This window comes from Camelina sativa, chromosome 18, assembly GCF_030686135.1.
Source record: "Camelina sativa cultivar CO46 ecotype springtype chromosome 18, ASM3068613v1".
NCBI classification, from domain to species: Eukaryota; Viridiplantae; Streptophyta; class Magnoliopsida; order Brassicales; family Brassicaceae; genus Camelina; species Camelina sativa.
The window spans coordinates 22,140,371-22,160,889 of record NC_141897.1 but is presented as its reverse complement, the minus strand read 5'-3'; the positions used below and the strand labels follow the sequence as shown (position 1 = coordinate 22,160,889).

General features: G+C 36.0%; 3 protein-coding genes and 2 pseudogenes across 12 annotated transcripts; 2 read left to right on the top strand and 3 right to left on the bottom strand.

Annotated features, from left to right (window-relative positions):
- Positions 1-1,412: 1,412 nt before the first annotated feature.
- LOC104762612 (uncharacterized) lies at positions 1,413-3,748 on the top strand (annotated as a pseudogene).
- A 764-nt stretch (positions 3,749-4,512) lies between these two features.
- Positions 4,513-6,335, top strand: LOC104763668 (uncharacterized; annotated as a pseudogene). Its single transcript, XR_015588294.1, has 4 exons — positions 4,513-4,904; positions 5,005-5,079; positions 5,178-5,291; positions 5,383-6,335. The product of XR_015588294.1 is annotated as an uncharacterized LOC104763668 (transcript).
- A 1,643-nt stretch (positions 6,336-7,978) lies between these two features.
- LOC104762611 (NAC domain-containing protein 104) lies at positions 7,979-9,893 on the bottom strand. The gene is made up of 3 exons (XM_010485936.3): positions 9,471-9,893; positions 8,452-8,732; positions 7,979-8,332 (listed from the first exon to the last, which is right to left on the bottom strand). Exons 1-3 carry the CDS (start codon positions 9,616-9,618, stop codon positions 8,195-8,197), a joined length of 567 nt encoding a protein of 188 aa, XP_010484238.1. The 5' UTR covers positions 9,619-9,893; the 3' UTR covers positions 7,979-8,194.
- A 5,781-nt stretch (positions 9,894-15,674) lies between these two features.
- LOC104762610 (DNA repair protein XRCC2 homolog) lies at positions 15,675-18,308 on the bottom strand. 9 transcript variants are annotated; one of them, XR_015589276.1, is made up of 10 exons: positions 17,887-18,308; positions 17,503-17,672; positions 17,340-17,407; positions 16,977-17,038; positions 16,582-16,719; positions 16,406-16,496; positions 16,223-16,259; positions 16,034-16,137; positions 15,893-15,936; positions 15,675-15,817 (listed from the first exon to the last, which is right to left on the bottom strand). XR_015589276.1 is itself a non-coding variant. In XM_087499991.1 (10 exons), exons 1-9 carry the CDS (start codon positions 18,293-18,295, stop codon positions 15,913-15,915), a joined length of 1,137 nt encoding a protein of 378 aa, XP_087356117.1. In that variant the 5' UTR covers positions 18,296-18,304; the 3' UTR covers positions 15,675-15,817; positions 15,893-15,912. The 9 variants fall into 9 exon arrangements, 1 of the variants encoding a protein (XP_087356117.1); XR_015589277.1 differs by having other exon boundaries at positions 16,406-16,467; XR_015589281.1 differs by having other exon boundaries at positions 16,406-16,467; positions 16,977-17,131; positions 17,308-17,407; positions 17,887-18,303.
- A 218-nt stretch (positions 18,309-18,526) lies between these two features.
- Positions 18,527-20,463, bottom strand: LOC104762608 (protein TUNICAMYCIN INDUCED 1). Its single transcript, XM_010485933.3, has 3 exons — positions 20,044-20,463; positions 19,582-19,926; positions 18,527-19,500 (listed from the first exon to the last, which is right to left on the bottom strand). Exons 1-3 carry the CDS (start codon positions 20,167-20,169, stop codon positions 18,694-18,696), a joined length of 1,278 nt encoding a protein of 425 aa, XP_010484235.2. The 5' UTR covers positions 20,170-20,463; the 3' UTR covers positions 18,527-18,693.
- Between the last annotated feature and the right edge of the window lie 56 nt (positions 20,464-20,519).

Here is a 20,519-nt window from a genome sequence, read left to right as displayed (position 1 = left end):
AGCGTTGTCTCATCCAATCAGAACCGTTACTATCGACGGAGACAGAGGGTATTTTGGGTAATTCATTGGGATTCCCTCACTCGCGGTTATAAACGAGAGGGGAAGGACCTTCCTGAATGGATAAAAAGGGAGGCATACAACAAACACAACACGCTCTACTACTACAATAATATCTCTCTCTCTCATCTCTCTCTCTCTCTCTCTCTATTTTTGTGTAGCCCGCTAATATATCGACACCTGTTTCAGTCTTTTTTGTTTTTTTGGTTTCTTCTTCTTCTTCTTCCTTATTGTTCGTCTTCCTCGATATTTTAGACGAAACAGCAGATTCTCACTTTACGAGGCTTTTGCTTACGGAACCTCTCTCCCTCTCTCTCTATCAGATCCATCAGGTTTTTATTTTTTCCTTTCTCTCTACTTTTGTTTCTTTGTATTACTACTGATTGATCGAGTTATAACTGATGAACCAGAATGCATGGTTTTTTTTTTCTTTCTCCTGATGTTATTTGTGTGTGTAATTTGTCTCATACTCTTTTTAGGGTTTTTTTTTCCTTCACCTGCTTAAATACTTTAGAGTATGATAATTTCTTTAATGATTGGTTATGTTATGTTTGTTTTTTTTTTCTTACTTTTGGTTGCACAGTCAATTTTGTATAGTCTTGATGTGAATTTTTGATCTTCTTCCTCAAAGTTAGAAACTTGTGTGTTGATATAGAGATTCAGAATCTTGTTGATTCCAATTCCATGGTGTTTTTAATATATCAATTATTTCCTTAGATCTTGTTTATTTATGTTTGGATCTTTTTGTTTACAATGGAAAAAAAAAATCCTGAGGGTGAAGGGGCATTGTTGTTATCACTTATCACTTATCAAAACACACAAAGTTGACTTTCCAATTTATATTACAAGTTTTTCAAATGTCTAACATATGTAATTCTTGTTTTGGCTTTTAATTTTTTTGTTTTTTTCAGCTAACGAAAATTATTGAGTTTCACTGTGTATACTTAATCTGTAAACCAATCTTATCTTATCCTTTCTTTCCCTTCTGCTTTTATTTTTTTGGGGGATTTCGAATTTTAAGTTGAGCATAGAAAGATGTACTCTTCACGTTTCACTTTTACCTATAAGGCTACAATGTTGCCAGCCACCATAAGTTATTTTGGTTGGTACTTGGTCCTTTTCAGACACAGTTGTAACCAATTATTGGTCCTGTACTTTGGTATCTCTTTACTTCCTAAACTTCAACTTGTGTTATTTATACACTATTATTTACTCACATGCTTCTTTTTTGATGATTGATTAGTCAGTGGTGTCATTTGTAGTGTTATTGCTCTACTTACTTTCAAGCTCTCTACTGAATTTAATTTTTAACTGCTGCAGGAAAGGTCTTGCTCTTAACCGATCTTGAAGATGGACAGGGCAGATACATGGGGATTTGTCAGTGGTGGGAGATGTTTATATCTCAAGTTGCTTTTATGTTTATAGCTCTTACAAAAGGTGTTCTAAGTATTTTGTTGTTTTAGTCGTCAGTTCTGCATCCTTCTTCTATATCTACTCTTCATATGGATTTGAACGAGAGTGTTGTTCACTATTCTCGTGGCAATGGTATTGCAAAGCTTGACAGTTTCGGTGATACTGCTCTTAGCTTGAAATGTCTTGGAAGCAGTGCAGCTGGGAGATTAATTGGGACCTCTCACCATAACCATAAGCTTTGTTCTGATGTTTCTAATTGTCCTGATGGTGGCTGCCGGTTGGTTCTCGGTTTGGGTCCAACACCGCCTTCCTACTATTACAATGTCAAGGTTAATAATGATAATAACAAAGGGTCAGCTTCTTCCGGGAGTGTTCAGGAACTCTCATCAGGAGGAGGTAACTCAATTCTGCAACTTGGTCCTCTCGCTGTGACCACAGATACTTTCAGCGGACTTGATTGTTCGTTGTTGACATATGCGGATACTAATGTTTCCCAAGCTCTATTTGATGAGGGTTCTACATCTGCAAGGCGATCAGGCGGCTATATGCCATCGCTTCTTTTTGCTCCAAGAACGGAAACTGTTAGAAAACCTTCAAGAATGCAAGAGTGTAGTACTAATTTTGGAACTGATGCCTATACTTCACAGCTGAGCCATGAGTCAGAGTTCTCTATAGGTGCCTTCTCTGATAGGACGGCATCTGCCACGTCTTCTCAGCAAAGGATGAGCAATCCAAAGAAGTGCAAGTTCATGGGATGTGTGAAAGGAGCAAGAGGAGCTTCGGGGCTCTGCATTGGCCATGGAGGTGGGCAGAGGTGCCAAAAGCCAGGCTGCAACAAAGGTGCTGAGAGCAAAACCACTTTCTGCAAAGCTCATGGCGGAGGAAAGAGATGCCAACACTTGGGATGTACAAAGAGCGCTGAAGGAAAAACCGATTTCTGCATATCTCATGGTGGTGGAAGACGTTGTGGATTCCCTGAGGGATGTGCTAAGGCTGCACGTGGCAAATCCGGGCTCTGCATCAAGCATGGTGGTGGCAAAAGGTGTCGGATTGAAAGCTGTACACGAAGTGCTGAAGGACAAGCAGGGCTTTGTATCTCCCACGGTGGTGGACGGCGTTGTCAGTCTTCAGGCTGTACAAAAGGTGCTCAAGGAAGTACAAACTACTGCAAAGCTCATGGTGGCGGGAAACGCTGCATATTTGCGGGATGTACAAAGGGAGCAGAAGGTAGTACTCCGCTGTGTAAAGCACATGGTGGAGGAAAACGTTGTATGTTTGATGGTGGCGGTATTTGTCCTAAAAGTGTTCACGGTGGGACTAGTTTCTGTGTAGCTCACGGTGGTGGGAAGAGATGTGTTGTGACCGGGTGCACAAAGAGCGCTCGTGGACGGACTGATTGTTGCGTGAAGCACGGTGGTGGGAAACGGTGTAAGTCTGATGGTTGTGAGAAGAGTGCACAAGGTAGCACTGACTTCTGCAAGGCACATGGTGGTGGGAAACGTTGCTCATGGGGAGGGGATTGGAAATGCGAGAAATTCGCTAGAGGAAAGAGCGGTTTATGCGCTGCGCATAACAGTATGTCTCAGGATAAAGCTGGAAGCAAGATTGGTTTGATTGGACCGGGACTTTTCCGTGGCCTAGTCTCTACTTCTTCCCATACCACAACAACTGCAACTACCACTACTACTACTACTACTACCACTGATCATTCTCAATCTGGAGTCAGCGTGGTATCTGATTGCACGGACTCCATTGATCGCCCTCTGCCACCGCTGCATCATCAACCGGAGAAAAGACAGAAGCTGATGATACCAATGCAGGTTCTTGTTCCTCCATCAATGAAGTCCTTGAGCTTCTCAAACAGTGAGAGACCCGAAATGGAAACAAACAACAACAGTAGTGGCAGCAATGGGAGGAGCATCTTTGACTTTATGATTCCTGAGGAGAGAGTTCACGGTGGTGGGCTAATGTCTCTGCTTGGTGGTAGCATGAAACAACAAACACTCCATTGATGGAATTTGAAAGCTTCTTCTCTATGTGTGTAACAAAGCTAGAATCTGTGTAAAGCTTTATGTAATATGTATAGTTTTTGGGTTTTTTTTTTTTTTTTTTTGTATCTCTTTGGGTCCTTATGTACATTTCATGGGTCTCTGTTTTTGTTTGGTCTAGTCTTCAGTATTCACTTGACCATCTAGTCCGCGGCTCGAACCCTAGTCCTTTGTTTATTTGACTATTGTTGTTGGGAATGAAGCAATGTAGTAAAAGTGTTGTTCTTCTATGTTTTGTTTTGTTTCAAGAAAAAACCGGAGCTTACCGAGTCGAATCGAATGATCAAATCATTTCGATTAAAATATTCTTTTGGTTTAAGTTCATCTCAACCGGTTAAGTAGAAGGTCAAAGAAACGCCGTTAGAGTTAATATACAGTCAAAGCCAAGTCAAGCCATCATCGAATTGGATCACGGCACCATAACTTCGCCGTTACCTTTTCCGTTAGCCTTTATATATCCACTGAGGCGGTTAAGCTAACGACACTCGTCTCTTTGAAACTGATTTTTTTCCCTCTTCTCTCTCTCTCTCTCTCTCTCTCTCCCGTGGAGATTTTTTTTTGAGAGCAAGCTTCGTGATGCGATCGGATCAGAAGAGCACGAATTAGCTACTCGATCTCGATTTCTAGGTATGCGATCTTGATTCATCTTCCAATTTCGAGCTTTGGATCTTAGCTCTATCGCGATTGAATCTGTGTTTTTTTCCCTCTTTTCCCGATTCTGCAACTACTCTAGGTTTTGATTTTACGATCGTGAAATTTTGGTTTCTTCTTCTTCGTTTCTACTTATATCGTTCTCGCTTTCGATTTCGTCAAGTTGTTTGATGAAGATTTGGTAGATTTTAGCGTTTTCTCGTGAATCGTGATCGTGAAAATTTGGCGGGAAAATGTTTGTGCGGTGGATGCTGATAACGCTTGATTGAATCTGAATCTTATCGTCTTGTGCTCTCGATTACGTTCTTCAGATTGTCAAAGTTTAATCGGAAAGCTTTTAGCGGCAGGGAGGAACAGCGAATAAGTCAAAGACACTTCTCTGGTGATTCGTTGTTTGTTTTTTGGGGTTTAAATTGCAAATTCTCTGGTGAATTTTGATTTTAAAATGTCTAACTTTTCAAGTCTGTAGCGACGTGATGGACAAAGACGAGCCGTTTGTCTACATAGGTTGATTACAAGACGCCGAAGCAGAGCCCTCAGACTTGGCCGATGGATAAGATCCGGCAGGGACGTTTCCAACATAAAATGTCATCGCTTTTGAGTCCTGCGACTCCTAAAAGGAATTACAACATTAGCAATGCAAAGTCAGGACTGTTTATAGATGAAAGGAAGCTGAATCAGATAAAGTTAGAAATCTCTATTTTTGTTGAACATGATTACAAATACAGAGATAATGTTGAATGACAATGCCTTAATACATTCAAGAGAAGCAAAATTTGTGTATCCCTTTAGGCTCATAGTTAGGTGTTAAAGAGTTTTTTTGGTGATTTTGCAGGAAACTACTCTGTCTCAGCAACCTTCTTCAGCTGGCAAGGGAAAGATGTTGGCATATAGTCCTTGTATACCAAAGGTTTTTACTTCACAACTCATTCTGTATCAGGATTTCTGAAGAATCATAATAAGCTCATATAGCCAGTTCTCATTTGCTTTGATCTCTGTGTTTATTAGGCTGCTAAGCCATCAAAGCTGCAAGCTTCTGCTGAACCATTCATCCTCACACCAAGACAAGCTACTCCTTTTCCACTTCAGCAACACCCATTTAATCCGCAGTTTCCAAGAGCTGTAATTTGATCTCAAACCCACACTTTATTATTCTATGATAAGCCTTTTTGTGTCAGAAACGAACAACTCAAGACTCCAGTTTACTCTGCAGAATCCCCTGCACCTGCAGCCATACCCATACTTTCACCGGCCTCGACCTCTGATCTATCTTTATCAGAGACCACCCCCACTTCTTCCGCTCCTACCCCATGGATCTGACCCCTATAAGCTAACCTCTGAAAAGGACTTTCCTCCAATTCTCTTTGGCAACCAAACACCAACCAGAAGAAACCGCCGCAGAGACTCACTTCCCACAACACCTTCCTCTAGCCAGCCCAACACAACCACCAGCGACCCAGTACCTGTCCAAACTCCCATATCTACTACTGCTACAGACAATCTCAGCACCAGTACAACCACTGCGGTTCATGGCTCCTCACCTTCTGTTGACGGACTCGACACAGTGACGCAAATACCAGACTTGTCGTCGTCACCCTCTGATGGACTCGAAACAGAGACGCAGAAACCAGCCTTATCTCCACCGTCTGATGGACTTGAAGCAGTGACGCCAAAACCAGACTTGGCTTCACCATCTGTTGGAGTAGAAAATGTGACGCCAAAACCAGAATTGCCTTCAACTTCTGCTGGACTTCAAACTATGAAGATAAACAAAGAGTGGTCACCTTCTGATGATGGACTCCCAACATTCACACAGGCTCAACTTGATTTTATGAAATCACATGACAGGCTCTTCCCAGATTATGTTTTCGGGGACTACAAATACAAACAGAGAATGTCATCTTTCAAACGTCAGGAGGAGCACCACCAGTAAAACAGAAAGGTAACATTCTCTTCATAGAACACTTCTATTCACCACTATATTTCCTCCCATCCATCAAACTCTCTTAAGCTTTTCGAATGATTATTACAAAAGTTTCTATTGGTTTGCCATTCTGCATTCCAAGAACCAACCAAACCCTGGTTTTTATTTTGGCTGTGTAAGATTGGAAACCAATGAATGCTTAACCAAAGGCCCTTACGAAATCCACATTTTTAGGTTAACCAGATTGGATCTTGATATTTAATCTGCAATGCCATTTCAAATCCCATACCCAATTTATATATAATCGCCTCTGGTTTAAGATAAACAAGATAAAAACATTTACTGGTTAGAAACCCATTGCGTAGATAAAGTTTACATACTGTTTTCTTTGAAAGTATTCGGTTTTCTGATTATGAGTTTGTTATATTTATAAACAGAGCAATACCATGAAAATCTCCACAGCCAGTCCCAAACTATACAATGATCTAAAATCCCAACTTGAAATCTTTTAGTTCTTTTAGATTTTTTTATTCTTATTATTATATATGTTCAAGGTGCTTGCATCATGCATGAGTCAGTGCTTGCTAAGCAAGCACCCATAAAAATATACATATACTGGGAAGAAAAAAAACTTAATAAACGTAGAAAGACTATGTTGCTTGGCTCGGCGACACAAGACAACTAACTACTAAACCCAATCAAAGATCTATATAGAGAGAGAGACTCTATAACTTGGAGAAAAAGGCTCTCAATTGCCCAAGTCTTATAAAAAATCATTAACTAAATAGCAATCCTACCCTAAACTGGATCAGGTGTAGGCCACCCGTATATCAATTTTAAAGGCCACACTTGAAATTTATGTACTTCGACATAATCAAATTTTATTTTATACAAAACCTTTTTGTTCTTTTAAACTTAGGACTGACTCATCAAAAATTGATATTTTCACTCTTTTCACAAAAGTTACCTTTGATTTATATCTCACCTGGGACTTCACAAGCAGTCACAAGGAGAAAAATAAATAAATAAATTACTTTTGTATTCTTCTCGAGTATTTTGGCTATGTACGTATTAGAATAATGTATATAACTTTCAAGAGCAAATCTGATTCTACGATATATTGGACACCTAAACTTAAGACCACAAGTTATTTTTAGAAAAATTATTTTCCAAGCTGCCTGTCCCCTTCCATCTAAAAAAGAGAGAAATATAATTCGTATTTGTTGGTTTGTTTGTTGAGTTAGAAACTAAGCTAGAATCATACTATAATCTTTCAAGAAAGAAAGAACGAAAAAGAAACGGAAAAAAAAAAAGAAGAAGCCAAAGTTAGTTTGGTCGCTATAACTTTTTTAACACACTATTAGCCTTTCCCCATGATTATTCGCCAACATGGGGGGCTAATTTTTTAGTCTCATTTGCATGCATCCAGTGGTAACATAATCATTATTTCCCATTATATAAATCTTCTAGTGTTTTGGATCTTGTTAGTCAAAATCTCTAATCCGTTTCTACCAATAATAATATATAGCATGTTTAAAGGATGAGAAGTAGGCTGCAATTTTATCCCACACTGGGTAGATGTGGTTTCTCTCCTAACCTTAGGTATTAGGCAAAAAGACGATATATATTCCAATTTAAAAGTTTTATTGTGATGCCTACACAACCCAATCAGTTTAGGGTTATGATTGATTTCAGAATAAATCTATACCATATTATTAGATTGGTATATGTTTAAAATAGACCGATCGATGAAGGTACTCTAATCATATATTACAAAAAAATATTAAGAAGTTTTCAATGGAATATATATTTGCCATATATAATTTGTTCACTTCTCCCATATAATATGAAAACGGCTAACATGGTAAATCTTGAAACCAATCAGTATTAAAAATAATAAAATATATATATTTTGAATTTTAAAAATAAATTACAACAAGATTTTTTTCGCTTCTTGCTTGCAAATTGAGGATTGCTAATTTTACAACATATAACTTGTAAGAATGATGTCATTCTCATTCCCCTTTTCTTTTTTGGTACAAAGATTTTAGAAATAATTGCCCACTAAACCTTTTCTTTTTCTTGGGTGCTTCTGTCTTTATTACGGTAAGCTTACTTCGTCAAGATCATCTAAAGACAAAAACACTTCATCCAAACATGAGAGTTCTGTCTCATCATCCTCCTCTTCTTCACTGCAATTTTGTTCATACACTCTGCATATCACCCACTTGCTGTAATCCTGCACACAAAGATCCATGCCACGTGGAGATCAACTTCTAATTTTATGTTGAAAGGAAAATGTAAAATTTTAAGTTAAAAGTTGACAACTTTAGGCTTACGAAACAAAAGGGTACTCACGGGTTTGTGACTAGAACTAGAAGAAGCACGGCTTGATCTCTTAGAAGATCGACTAGATGAAGAAGAGGAATCGGGGAGGGAATATTCTTGCATGATCCAGTTAGTCTGAGAATCTCCGAGATAAAAAGTTAGATACTTTTTGATACCCACTTTTTTGTGTGTGGAGCTTGTGTAGATTGGCTCGTCCATTCCCATTGATCCCCAGTACCCATTGCTTGTTAATCTATCTTGTGTCTTTCTACTATAAAAGTACCATTGCCTCCCTTCTCCCAAAGCTTTCCCTGTAGTTTATACGTAAATTTGTTTATGTTAGCATAGAGTTTTGACGATTTATCCACAAGATAATATTCTATGTTTTTTTAGGATATGCATGCTAGTGATCTAACTAGTCAAGTGTTTGATAAAACATCACTTAATATTATATATGCACGTGTATTTGTTTGTATGTATGCATGTCTACGTACATGTGTTTTGGTGAGTGTGCATAATATATATATGATTGATTGTGTTGGTGTATCATGAGATCGAATGATTGAAATTGGTGCACATGTATGACTATGAACAAAGCAATGCTAATAATGGTTCACCAATTGATAGATTCCTTCCAAGAGAATAAAAGAAATTTATTAGGTAAATATTGGTACTATTAATATTTGTGTGTATGGCAAGATTTTGGAAACAAAAACAATCCTTAAAAGGAGCAACCCAACAAAAGTGTACTATTAAAAAGAAAGCAAAAGGAAAAAAAAAAGACAGATTGGTTACTTAAGTTGGTGACAACTATCAATCTGTGTCCTTACATTTGGATCAACATATATATAGTCAACTATACATGTACATACATGATACTCACCTACATGGATACTAGAAGCATAAATACATACATATTTGACAATATGTACATGCATGTTTAGTAAACTATGGGATAAACTATGGGATCATTGTGATCATGTTGCATGATGCATATACATATATTGAGAGGGAGAGGGAGAGGGAGAGAGATATGCGTATGTATATACCGGGAAGGTCCCAAGGATCGTAAGGATAAAGATCGAGGTCGGGGATGACGTCAGGGTGACAAGGCAAGAGGGAAGCTTTCCGGTGGAGGAAGTGAACGACGAGCTCTTCATCAGTCGGAAAAAACCTAAATCCCGGTGGCAGATTCATTGCTGACGGTATATATGTGGTTGTGTGTGTGTGTGCGCGCGTGTAGAAGAAGATTATATAGAGAAGATGATGTGGAACCAGAGGAAGTGTGTGAAAGAGATTGAGGTATATATAGGAGATAGAAGACGAAGAAGGTGGAATTTGGAAGTCATGTACTTATATATATATATATATATATATATATGGCTTCTTTAATCCAGTTGCACACACACCATTAATTTAATTACCACCTTTAGATTTTATTAATTTGAAATAATAAAACAAAAGAGAATGATGGTAATTATAAAGATGAAAGCAAGCAAGTATAATGGAACTAAGGGGGGAAATGAGTAATCATCGATGTCAAAGGGCATTTGAAAGCTTATTTTCCGAGAAGTCGTCGGCTTAAGTGGATCTTACAATTTCGGCTGCCGTTTTTATCCTTAGTATTTTTTGCTTTTGTAGAGTTATTCTTTTGTGTTTCCTTATTTTGTAACAGTTTTTGGGTGAATAGGCCAAGGGGTCTGTTGAAATCGAGCATTGATGAATGGAGAAGAAGATTTAATTCTCATTGATATGGTTGTATTTTTCTTACGGCTTATCACATAATATTAGTTTTCCCTAGATTTTATTCAAATACAGTATATATTTGTATCTAATACCCTTTTTTGTCTATAGTAAATTAACAATTGACCTATCACTAGACTATGAATACAGCACAATGACTTAGAGACAGTAAAAAGGCAACATATTTACAAGATGTGGTTTTTGTTATTATTAATTTTTTTTTTGTGATTTTAGTTCTTGTTTATAACTTTTTCTTATTGTTCAATTTTTCAATAGTTAGAACTTTCTTGTTGACATATTTTGTGGTAATTAACATGATACATGTATATATATGTATAAACAAATATATAAAGATTTATGCTGAAACGGGTTAGAACCTAGTTTTGGATACATATTTTTTGTTAATAAGTTTTAAATATTTTTAATATATGGAAACAGAAAGATTGAACAAAAAGATTATACATGTGAAAAAATTACTAATTAATTGACTAAACAAAAAAAAAAAGAAAGAGGTGGGCGGAAACGAGAGAGAGAGATTGGATACTTCCACGCAAAAGGGTGAGTATCTTTCTTTCTCCTTCATCTTCCACCACTAAGAAGAAGATTCTTATCCACTTCTTCTTCTTATTTCTTCTTCCTATATACTATTTCTGTATTTTTTTTCTATTTTTAAGTCGATTCATTCCCAATTTGTATATTTAGTAATATAAGTTAAGGTAAATTTTTTTAAAAGTAGCACTAACTCTACATATACTTCCCCTCTAAATCGTGGTGGAGAGTATTCGTGGGGGACGCAGACAAATTTGTATTTTCTTAATTAGTCGGCTTTTTTATCACCTGGGGTCGTCATTAATAATTCCTTTTCTGTATGAATTAATGAGTGTATGTCAAGTCAGAGCACATATGTATATTTGCTTGCTTTCGTATTGATAGCTGCTAATTATTGTGGTGAAATATTAGTACTAGCTTGATTTAAAATACTTCATTAAGAAACCCGAAGTACCTTAATGTATACTACTACTATATATACACAGAATAAAAGACAAGCATTTAAAAAAATAAATAATCAAGCTCTTAAGCAAACAAACGATAGCACATGCACTATTTTTTTTATCTAGGATGCTAAATCTACTTCGATTTGTAAATTAAGCACCATAATTAAATGCCATATATAGATTAAGGCCATTAGTAGGTTTCTTCGTTTTAACGGTTAGATTGCTATATCATAGTATATAATGTAGTCCACAGTTTACGCCAGAAACAATAAAATTTGGGTACAAACCAAAAAATTGAGAGAGGTCGAGGACGATGAGGACGAGGAGTGATGATGACACTTCATGCTGAGATCATGCACACCGCAGTATTCCACGTGGCGCACATGAAAATGGGTTTGGTCGTCAACCATAGCCTTTGTGGGCTCCAACTCTCTCTCTCTCTCTCTCTCTCTCTCTCTCTCTCTCTCTCTCTCTCTCTCTCTTTGCCTTCATTTTGAGTTTTGTACCTTCTTTGTACCCATCTATTTAGTAACCCTATTTTTTTTTCTTTTATACACTTGAAATTTTGATGGTATTTTTTATACTATATGATATATAACCCTATATAAATACATTCAAGTATTAAAATAAAATTCGTTCGAAAAAAACAGCAGTGGATAAAAACATTTTGGATCATATACGATACTTAAATTCTCAAATACAAACGCTAAACTATCATATAATTGCTGACCATAACACCAAATAATATTATATCTATATTCGTGGAACAAGGTTTCATATAGTTTACTATCGCCGCCAGATAACCTCACAAGCTCGATTAAGATAACGTTTGTAAAGTATTGACATAATATCAATACTCTTATCATCGTATTATTACAAACATTTTTGTAAAGTATTGCTATTAATATTTACATATACTTTCAAATAACTATTATTAATATGTAACGTTGTTGAAGGTCATTAATTAAAATAAAATAAAAAAATGTAGTTGAAGCATGTTCCATGCATGTATATATAATTTGGCCGATAATATCTACCTAAACGAATTTTTATAATTTAAACACAACTGAATATCTATGTGTTACAAATTTTAGCTATTGAAGACATGTATCTTAAACCATTTGTAAGGTATATAATATATAGTCCGTATTTAATAATACACATGACGGTTTTTCTTTAAATATAAACTATAAATAGTCGTATTCGAACTAAGATGTGTAATAAAACAAACAAAGTAATGCATGTTTAAGCAATTAAAAACTAACACACTTGAGTTCACATCACATACATCCTCGTGAGATCGATAACTATATCAAATAATTCTCTTTTAAAAGAAATGGGTGCCTTGGAGGCAAAGGCAACCTTCATCCAAGTAATTAACCCCTATATATATGTGTGTGTGTGTGTGTGTGTGTTCATTACTTGTATATTGAAGAAAACTTTAAAATTGATCAATCTTTTCTCATATGCAGTCTCCCTCAAGTAGCAATCAATGGCTTTTGTTATAAAATTGAGATCCACACAAACTCAAACACTTCCTAAAGATTGAGACTTCAACTGATTTTTTTTCTTTTTTGGACCCACTTCTCTCTTAATATAATTGACCTCATTACTATTTTACTTGCTTAAAATAATTGACTACTTGTTATTGCTATTACTATTACTATTAAGTCTATTATTGTTTTCACTGTTTTTTTTTGTTTTTTGTTTTTGTAAACTATTGTTTTCACCGTCAATATTTATTTTTATAAAAAATAAACTTACAAAGCAATTCATCAGATCAACTAAAAAAAGAAGAAGAAGAAGAAGAGCATGGGAGTAGTAGGCAGCCCCAATGAATAGGAGAAGGAGGAGGAGTGTGTAGGTGCTCCTCAACTTTGCTTCAGATTTCTCCAAAGGTTTTTAAAAGTTTAATTTTCTAAAATATGTATATAACAAAATGTGAACATCAAATTTCTTAATATTATTATTCTTTATAAAAGGGTAAAATGGTCAAACCCACATAAGTCACGTTTTGGATGATCTATTGCTTACGCTTACGCACGCACATGCCCCCCCACACACACACACACGCGTGATCTAAAGATCTTAGTCTTCTTTTTTATAGTTTGTTTGTCCTCAATCCTCATTAACTTAATCGACCTTAATATTAAATTATGTATTCTCATTAGCCTAATTAGAGCATATATGCGATGTTATTCCCATATACAGTATGTTATTGCTTGCATTTTTATTAATCCACTAAAAAACATATCGAAAGCTACTAAAGGTGGGTATTTAGTGATGGACTTCAAAAAGTATACCCAACATACAACGGAGTGAATTCGATTACATGTAATACAAACTGGACGATCATGGATTATTCATACATATGTTTTCTAAAGTAATTCACTATTTTGATTTTAGCAAGAACTTGCATTTATTAGATTGAGAACAAAACATAAAATCAACAAATTCTGATTAGATTGCTTAAAAGACACCAAAAATAAATAGACTAAGATCTAAACAAATGGGGTCATAAGCTTAGGCCTTAGTGGTACGGGTACCAGTCTCGTCTCGGATCACATCTCAGATATACATAGGATTTTTACGTATATAAATTAAATACAATAATCTTTAACAAACAAAAAAAATAATTAAATACAATAATCAAAAAAATAACATTTTACAGGAAAAATACCATTATAATTTTGTTAATAACTGAACATAGTTTTTTATATGACCGATCAAGGCAAAACTTAAATTCTAATACAAACTGTTATTTATATACATTTACCAATACAAGCTGTTTTTTTTAAACCCTCTCTATAAAGTATCAGCCGAATTATTAGTTTTGGTTAATAGCAATTCGCAAAGATAAGACTTACCACAAACAAACAAATAGATAAAATTTTATAATGGAGAAGTGAGAAGAAAATGTGTAACTATTAACAGGGACTACGTGGTGTTTAATAATGGAGAAGTATGAAGTTGGTACAAACAATTAAAAAACAAAACAAGCAATGAATCAAATCAAACTTTTTAAAATAATTGTTAAGTCTTATTTTAATCAAAATTTTAACTAATGGGTGTGTGCGAGAGAGGAAAGGAGGAGATTGGATATAGTTTCAGCTCAATTATTTGTGTGGATAGACAAATTAGAGGTAACCATATCAAACAAATAGAAAGTTAGGCAAGAGTCAAAATCAAAACCTTTCATACCCACATCATGCCCCATATTTATTTTTACTTGCGAATTTGCTCTCCTGATCTTTCATTTCACTCTAAAACACCATATCGGTTTTTGGTAATAACATTAGTAGTTTTTTTTTTTTTTTTTTGGGCAAATAACATTAGTAGTTATCTTTATTGATGCTACTTAAAATTAGGAGATAAGAAGATAAAGACACCTGAGTTCGCAAAATTGTTAGTTTCTTATGAAGCCACGTCTCTTTAAAACGATACAAGTAAAACCCGTTTTACTTTCTGTATACGTTTAATTTCTATTTTATCGAGTTAATTTCAGCTGAAAAAATACTACACATCTCCTAATTTATAGACTACGAAGAAATGCTCAACCAAATTACGGTTTCGATAGATGTAAAAAAATACATGTTTTTGGAAACAAAAGTACATAACTAAACTAGTAAATTCATAATCTATCTGACACACTAATCACTATATTACTTTTAAAAAAGCGAGAAAAAGGATAAATATGAAGAATACCTATGGAGGATCAAATCCACGCAATCTAAAAAAGAAGGATAGATTTTTCTAGTTCCACATCACACATCATATCTAACACTTATAAGCTTTTTAGTGGAAGTCCTATGAATATGATTCTCATATTTAAAAATATATGATACAAGTTTGTTACTATTGTTTTATCTCATCAAGTATCCAAGAGATATTTGACTACTCCCACTCCTTGTAAAACCTAATTATTACATAAAACAATAATGATTCCTAAATCCAAGTTTATCATACTAATTAATTATCCTTAAAGATGGAGATAAAACATATATAATATGAGACAAGACTGAAGACTCTCTTATCAGCTAAAATATGTACTTATCGTTTTACTCCAAAAAAAAGAAGAAGAAGATAAATGCGGTGAAAACGAGATATAATTTCTGGAAAAAAGAAAGTAACCACCAAAGACTGATGACTGTACAGAGTCCACAAGCAAAATTCTTACATAATAATTTTGATGTCGAAAAATGTAACACGACTCCCTCCTAGTGCTAAGGCCTGTAGTGATGTCCCATTAAGAATCACTTTCAAGTTTGTAGGAAGGTAAAAGTTAAAAGGAAAGTATGATTTTTTCTAACAATGAGGTATAACATTAACACGTGCAGTTGCAATTCCAAAGACTTTGATGTCAAAATCATGAAATATATTTAGAAAGATATTACAATCCAATTCAATTCCAAAACGTGTGTAAGTATGATTTTCTTTCTTTTTATATCTAAGATAAGGTTACCCAAATATTGTAAAAATAACCTAATCAAGTAAAGATAAAAATAGAAAGACAAATTTTACCTTTAAAGATTCAACTTTTGCTGTCCTTATTTTTCTTCTTTCTGATATAAAAAATATAACTTTACATTTGGCGACTTGCTGCATACCGCTCAGCTATTAGCTACTTTGAACTCACAATGGTTTATGGTTTCTACAGACTACACATCACAAGCATGTGTATTAGTAATTATGTGAGTCTCTAAGAGAAAGAGAGAGACAGGTTGGACGAATACCTGAATAGAAGAATTCTAAGTCACGAGACAATGACAATACCAGACTGCATGAGACAATGAAGCAAGACAAAATTGTGAGTAATGGTTTAGAGTAAAATCGTTTCACTAGACTTGCAATGCTTGTGATAAGTTTTTACTTACACCGTCTACTATGAATTTGTCTATGCTGCTAAGTTGTGGTTGTAACCATTCAAGTGAATATGCCGACAAACTTTCTTGTCCTGTTTGCAAAGACTGATGATCAGCTGCACAAGAAAGTAATCTTTGGTTGTAATGTTATACAAAGGAAGACATAAGAGAAAGCGAAAACTAAAACAAAACTATTCTAACCTGATTTTCGTATGATTAACTTATGTGTCACAAATGCCTGCAATGACCATAAAGGAGGGTAAGTGAGGAAGGATCGTTTTTTGAAACAATCGATAAAATTTTGCAGATCTTGAAATGGTTGTGTGTAAGCAATGCAAAGCGTTCCAACAAAAGACTTTTAAGAGTTCACATCTGAAAAATTACCTGCCAAGAAGAAGGCATGAATTCACGAAATGGAGGTTGCTGAGCTTTACTTGCAGCATTCCCTGAAAACTCATCGTTTGAGGAGAACTTACTGAAATTTCCAGAAAGTTAGAGATGCAGCGACTATAACAACATAAAGGAAGCCGTAAACAAAGTGTGTGGTCAAACCAACTAACCGATTATTCTCATTTGTTGGGTACTTCTCTTCGTAAATTGTAGCTTTAGTGGCAATCACTACAAGTGAATGCACCTGCAGTAGCTTCTTCATCTCTTGCACTATCGTCTCCACCACATTCGTAAGAGAGAGACTTTTCCTAGATAGCATATATATAAGTCTCACATATTAAGCACCAAACTTGAAGTTCCTCAAACTCTCCAACATGTTGAATTAAATAAGCTAAAGACAGGATCTAACTAAAGAAACCTAACTTGAATAGTAATAGAAAAGCTGTCTCTTTACATTGATAAACCATATCGATTCTTTAGATTCCATACTTTAAACTAAGCAGCTTCAAAAAGATTAGACTATAACCAGAATCTCCTTTAAACTGTCATTATGTAGATATCTAACCTGTTCTGTGTCTCCAATGCCAACAATGACGACAGACGATCAGTCCAGTGGAAGCACCAATGCTGGTGAAAAGATTGCAAAATAGTTAGCCCAATTCTTCCTGTCCGCTTGCTAGATAGCAGCATCACTAGCGTGTATAAAACCCTAGTATGCATCTGCGAGAGTAACTTTAAACTAGGTTATCTAGCCACATGGCATCAATAATAGCGCCATCCATGTATACATTTTCTAACTTATGATGGATTAGTTTCAGCATGTAGCGAATAATTTTTTTTTTGGAATGGTCCTGAAAGGAATCATCTTAGAAGAGAATAACATATGTAGATCTAACCGAATAAGAAACCAGCAGATTGTAAGACAAACCTGTCAATCATAAGCACTCCGACTTGACTACCACACGATTCCTGTTGTCGGATCCGATAATCCAATGTCTGCAACACAGTGGCATAATGATACAAACTTATTAACAGGGTCCAATAATCAAACCCAAACCACACAATTGATACTTCCAAACACAAAACACTACCTTGAGACAGGACAAAAGTTCAAGACTATCATAGCAGCGAACATACAGAAACCTTTTCATGCATGAAACATATAACTCCTCATCAAACGCAGTGTTTGACTTCTCATGTGCAGATCTGCAATTTCTAACGTTTGACTCTTCAAGTTGCCACCATGCCCCATTGCCTAATCCTGATAAGCTGAAAGAACTTCATTCAACCCTTTTCGATTTATATGACATACTTTAACACTAAACTAAACAAAAAACTTAAACTACCACACATCACACTACCAAAGCCTATATGACTGAGATAAGCTCAATTTCATGAACATGAAATACTTGACTGCAAAATCCAAAGAAAAGTAAGACACTAAGACGAAGGGAAGAGTTTGAGAAATTTCATACGGTTAGCTTGAAGAAGACGGTGCTTGAGCATCTGAGATAAACGGAGTACATCAAAACGGCAATCCAAATCGAGGAACAAAACAAGTTTCCCTAATCCTCCATAGTGAATCCCGTTCCACGTCTTTGGAAGAATACAAGTGATCGCAGCTTGAATCAGGATCTGAGTTTTCGCAGACGGAGATGCGCCGGTGACCTCGACTACGTTCCCGGCGCGTAATGGCACACGGTGAAGTGGCGGGAGAAGCAGGAATGTACGGTCTTTGAGAACCCTTGATAACATCTGCTTCGCTGTCTCGTCACCACGAATCCAACCACGCGCTCCGTCTTCTCCCATCGCGCTCGTCACGTTAGTCCCGGTCACACTTCCGACGTAAGAGTCTCGGCGACTAGACGACGGAGGTGATAGCATATTTTATACATGGGCTTTAAGGAGTAATGAATGCCCATGGAGTTGAACTAAACACAATTCATATGGGCTTTGAAATATTATTTTAGGCCCATAAGTCTATATTAATGTCATACTTTTCAGTTTAGTCCCCATATTTTATGTCATCATCTACATTTATCCATGGATTTAACGATTCCATTATCAGACACCCAAAGAGGCAAAGATCAAATTAAACAACTAAAAAGTCGCCAATTACAGTATGTATGTACTGAATTTATCAAAAAGGAATAATTACAAGGGGGAAGTTTATAGCATACACTTCTTGTGCGATATGGTGAGTAGTAATGTACAAGAAAGACAAAGGCCAAAAGCTTGAATTTTTTTCATAATATATGAACTATATATTATGTCCACATGATTTACAAGGTGAAAGGGCTTGGAGGAGGCTGAAACGTATCCTCCATTGGTATCGACATAGTTACATTTCCTGCAATCACATTTTGTGCAACTGTATCCTCCATTGGTATCGGATCAACTCGCATTATGTTCTCTGGGATAACTTTCTCTCCATCAACTTTAGCAAGAACCTCAAAATGCATTCTCATTGTCTCAGGCTTTGTTCTCCACTCTGGATACCTTAAACCTTCAATATCTGCTTCCTTGAGCTTCTTTTCTACACCAAAACCAATCTTCATATACGTTTGAGCTCCCACATCCGCTTTCAACACCTTAAAGGAACCTTTTTCCTGGGCTTTAGGACCCAAAACAGAGGTCAATAGCTTCTCAAATCCGAGTAAGTTAGCGTTGGAGCCATTGATGGAGGTAATTGGCCACATGGTTGTAAACTCTCTTGGGGTAAGAACAGTAGTCATGGCTTCGTCAACTGTGGAGAGACTGCTTCTGCCTTTAGACATGGAAGATAGTTCCACAAGTCCTGGAGCAAGACGCTTAAGTTTGAGTTTGTTGTCAGGAGATTGTGAAGTTGATGCAAGAGAATTAGGACCAACAATGCGCAGAGAAAGAAGTGGAGTTTCCTGATCACTTGAAGCACGTCGAAGCTGTTCAGCTAAAGACAAAATTCCAGATGCAAACTCATTGGAGCTTTGATTCAAGGGAAGCGGCAAATCAATCGGATGACGCAAACTAACAGATCTAGCTCCTTTCACAGTTACAACAGCACCATCTGCTAATATAACTTTCTTCAAAACACCAGCATCCACATCATACTGCATGACACATTGACATAAAAATCAATAAACAAAAACCAATTCCATTTTTGTTCAATGGAAAAAAGTCTTTCAACTTACAGGCAAAGAAAGGCGCATATTGTTAGCATCTTGGATCCAAAGTTCCATGGGACCAGCAAGTTGAAACGGAGCTAAAACAGGTAAGACATCACCAGACTCCTTGTTCTTCATAGGAACTAAACCATTCTCATCCGTGGAATCAATGGTTTGGAAAATAGGGAGATCCACGTATTCCCATCGGTTAACATCTTCAAGAAGCCTAAAGGGAAGCACTTTGTTGTCGATTTCAAGATCAAACTCGTATGAAACAGCATGACCTACCAATGCATCCCTTACATCAAAACCAGAAATCTTCACTTCCTCCGATTGAAATCCGAATCCTTTTACAATTGATTCTTTCAAATCCTATCAAAAAAGCAGAATTTTTCAAGAGAAGCAAACTCTATTTGATTACCCACCAAAAATGAAACTTTCTTCAATCAAAAGCTATAAAACTCGATAAAAAGATGGTAAATTTCTTACCGAGATAGCTTTAGGGTAAGGAGGATTAGACTCAGGAGACGAAATCAAAGCTGTAGAATATGGAACAATCGTGAATAAGATCAGAAACAGAGCTGCAACAACACAAACCAATGCTCTGTAACCCATTTGACCAAAGTAAATAGAAATCAAAGCCCACGCCTTAGAAAAAAAAAAAAAAAAAGACTAAACCCTCCTGGAGATGTATATGATTACGAGACTAATTGCGATTTGCGAGAGAGAATGATCACAAAGAATAAAACAAAATTTGAGGTTTTGATTGCGCAATATTAGAAGGAACCCAAATTTGGGATTTGCTGTGTTTGTAGTGGTCTGAAGTTAGTACGCATGAATAAGAATAAGAAGGACGTAGATGGTTCTGGAGAGTCATTTAAAAATGGCGTGTTTGTTTTTGTTTCTCACGGAAGGAAAGAGATGATGACGTGGAGAGTATTAACCAATCAGAATGAAGAGAGTGA

Coding starts and splice junctions, on each gene's coding strand:
- LOC104762608 (XM_010485933.3), bottom strand. CDS start 20,169: ATGGGTTACAGAGCATTGGTTTGTGTTGTTGCAGCTCTGTTTCTGATC. Junction 19,927..20,043: donor CTTACCCTAAAGCTATCTCG/GTAAGAAATTTA, acceptor CTTTTTTGATAG/GATTTGAAAGAATCAATTGT. Junction 19,501..19,581: donor ATATGCGCCTTTCTTTGCCT/GTAAGTTGAAAG, acceptor TGTGTCATGCAG/TATGATGTGGATGCTGGTGT.
- LOC104762611 (XM_010485936.3), bottom strand. CDS start 9,618: ATGAATCTGCCACCGGGATTTAGGTTTTTTCCGACTGATGAAGAGCTC. Junction 8,733..9,470: donor CGATCCTTGGGACCTTCCCG/GTATATACATAC, acceptor TATAAACTACAG/GGAAAGCTTTGGGAGAAGGG. Junction 8,333..8,451: donor CTAGTTCTAGTCACAAACCC/GTGAGTACCCTT, acceptor CTTTGTGTGCAG/GATTACAGCAAGTGGGTGAT.
- LOC104762610 (XM_087499991.1), bottom strand. CDS start 18,295: ATGCTATCACCTCCGTCGTCTAGTCGCCGAGACTCTTACGTCGGAAGT. Junction 17,673..17,886: donor CCGTCTTCTTCAAGCTAACC/GTATGAAATTTC, acceptor TCAGCTTATCAG/GATTAGGCAATGGGGCATGG. Junction 16,720..16,976: donor GCATTGGAGACACAGAACAG/GTTAGATATCTA, acceptor TATGCTATCTAG/GAAAAGTCTCTCTCTTACGA.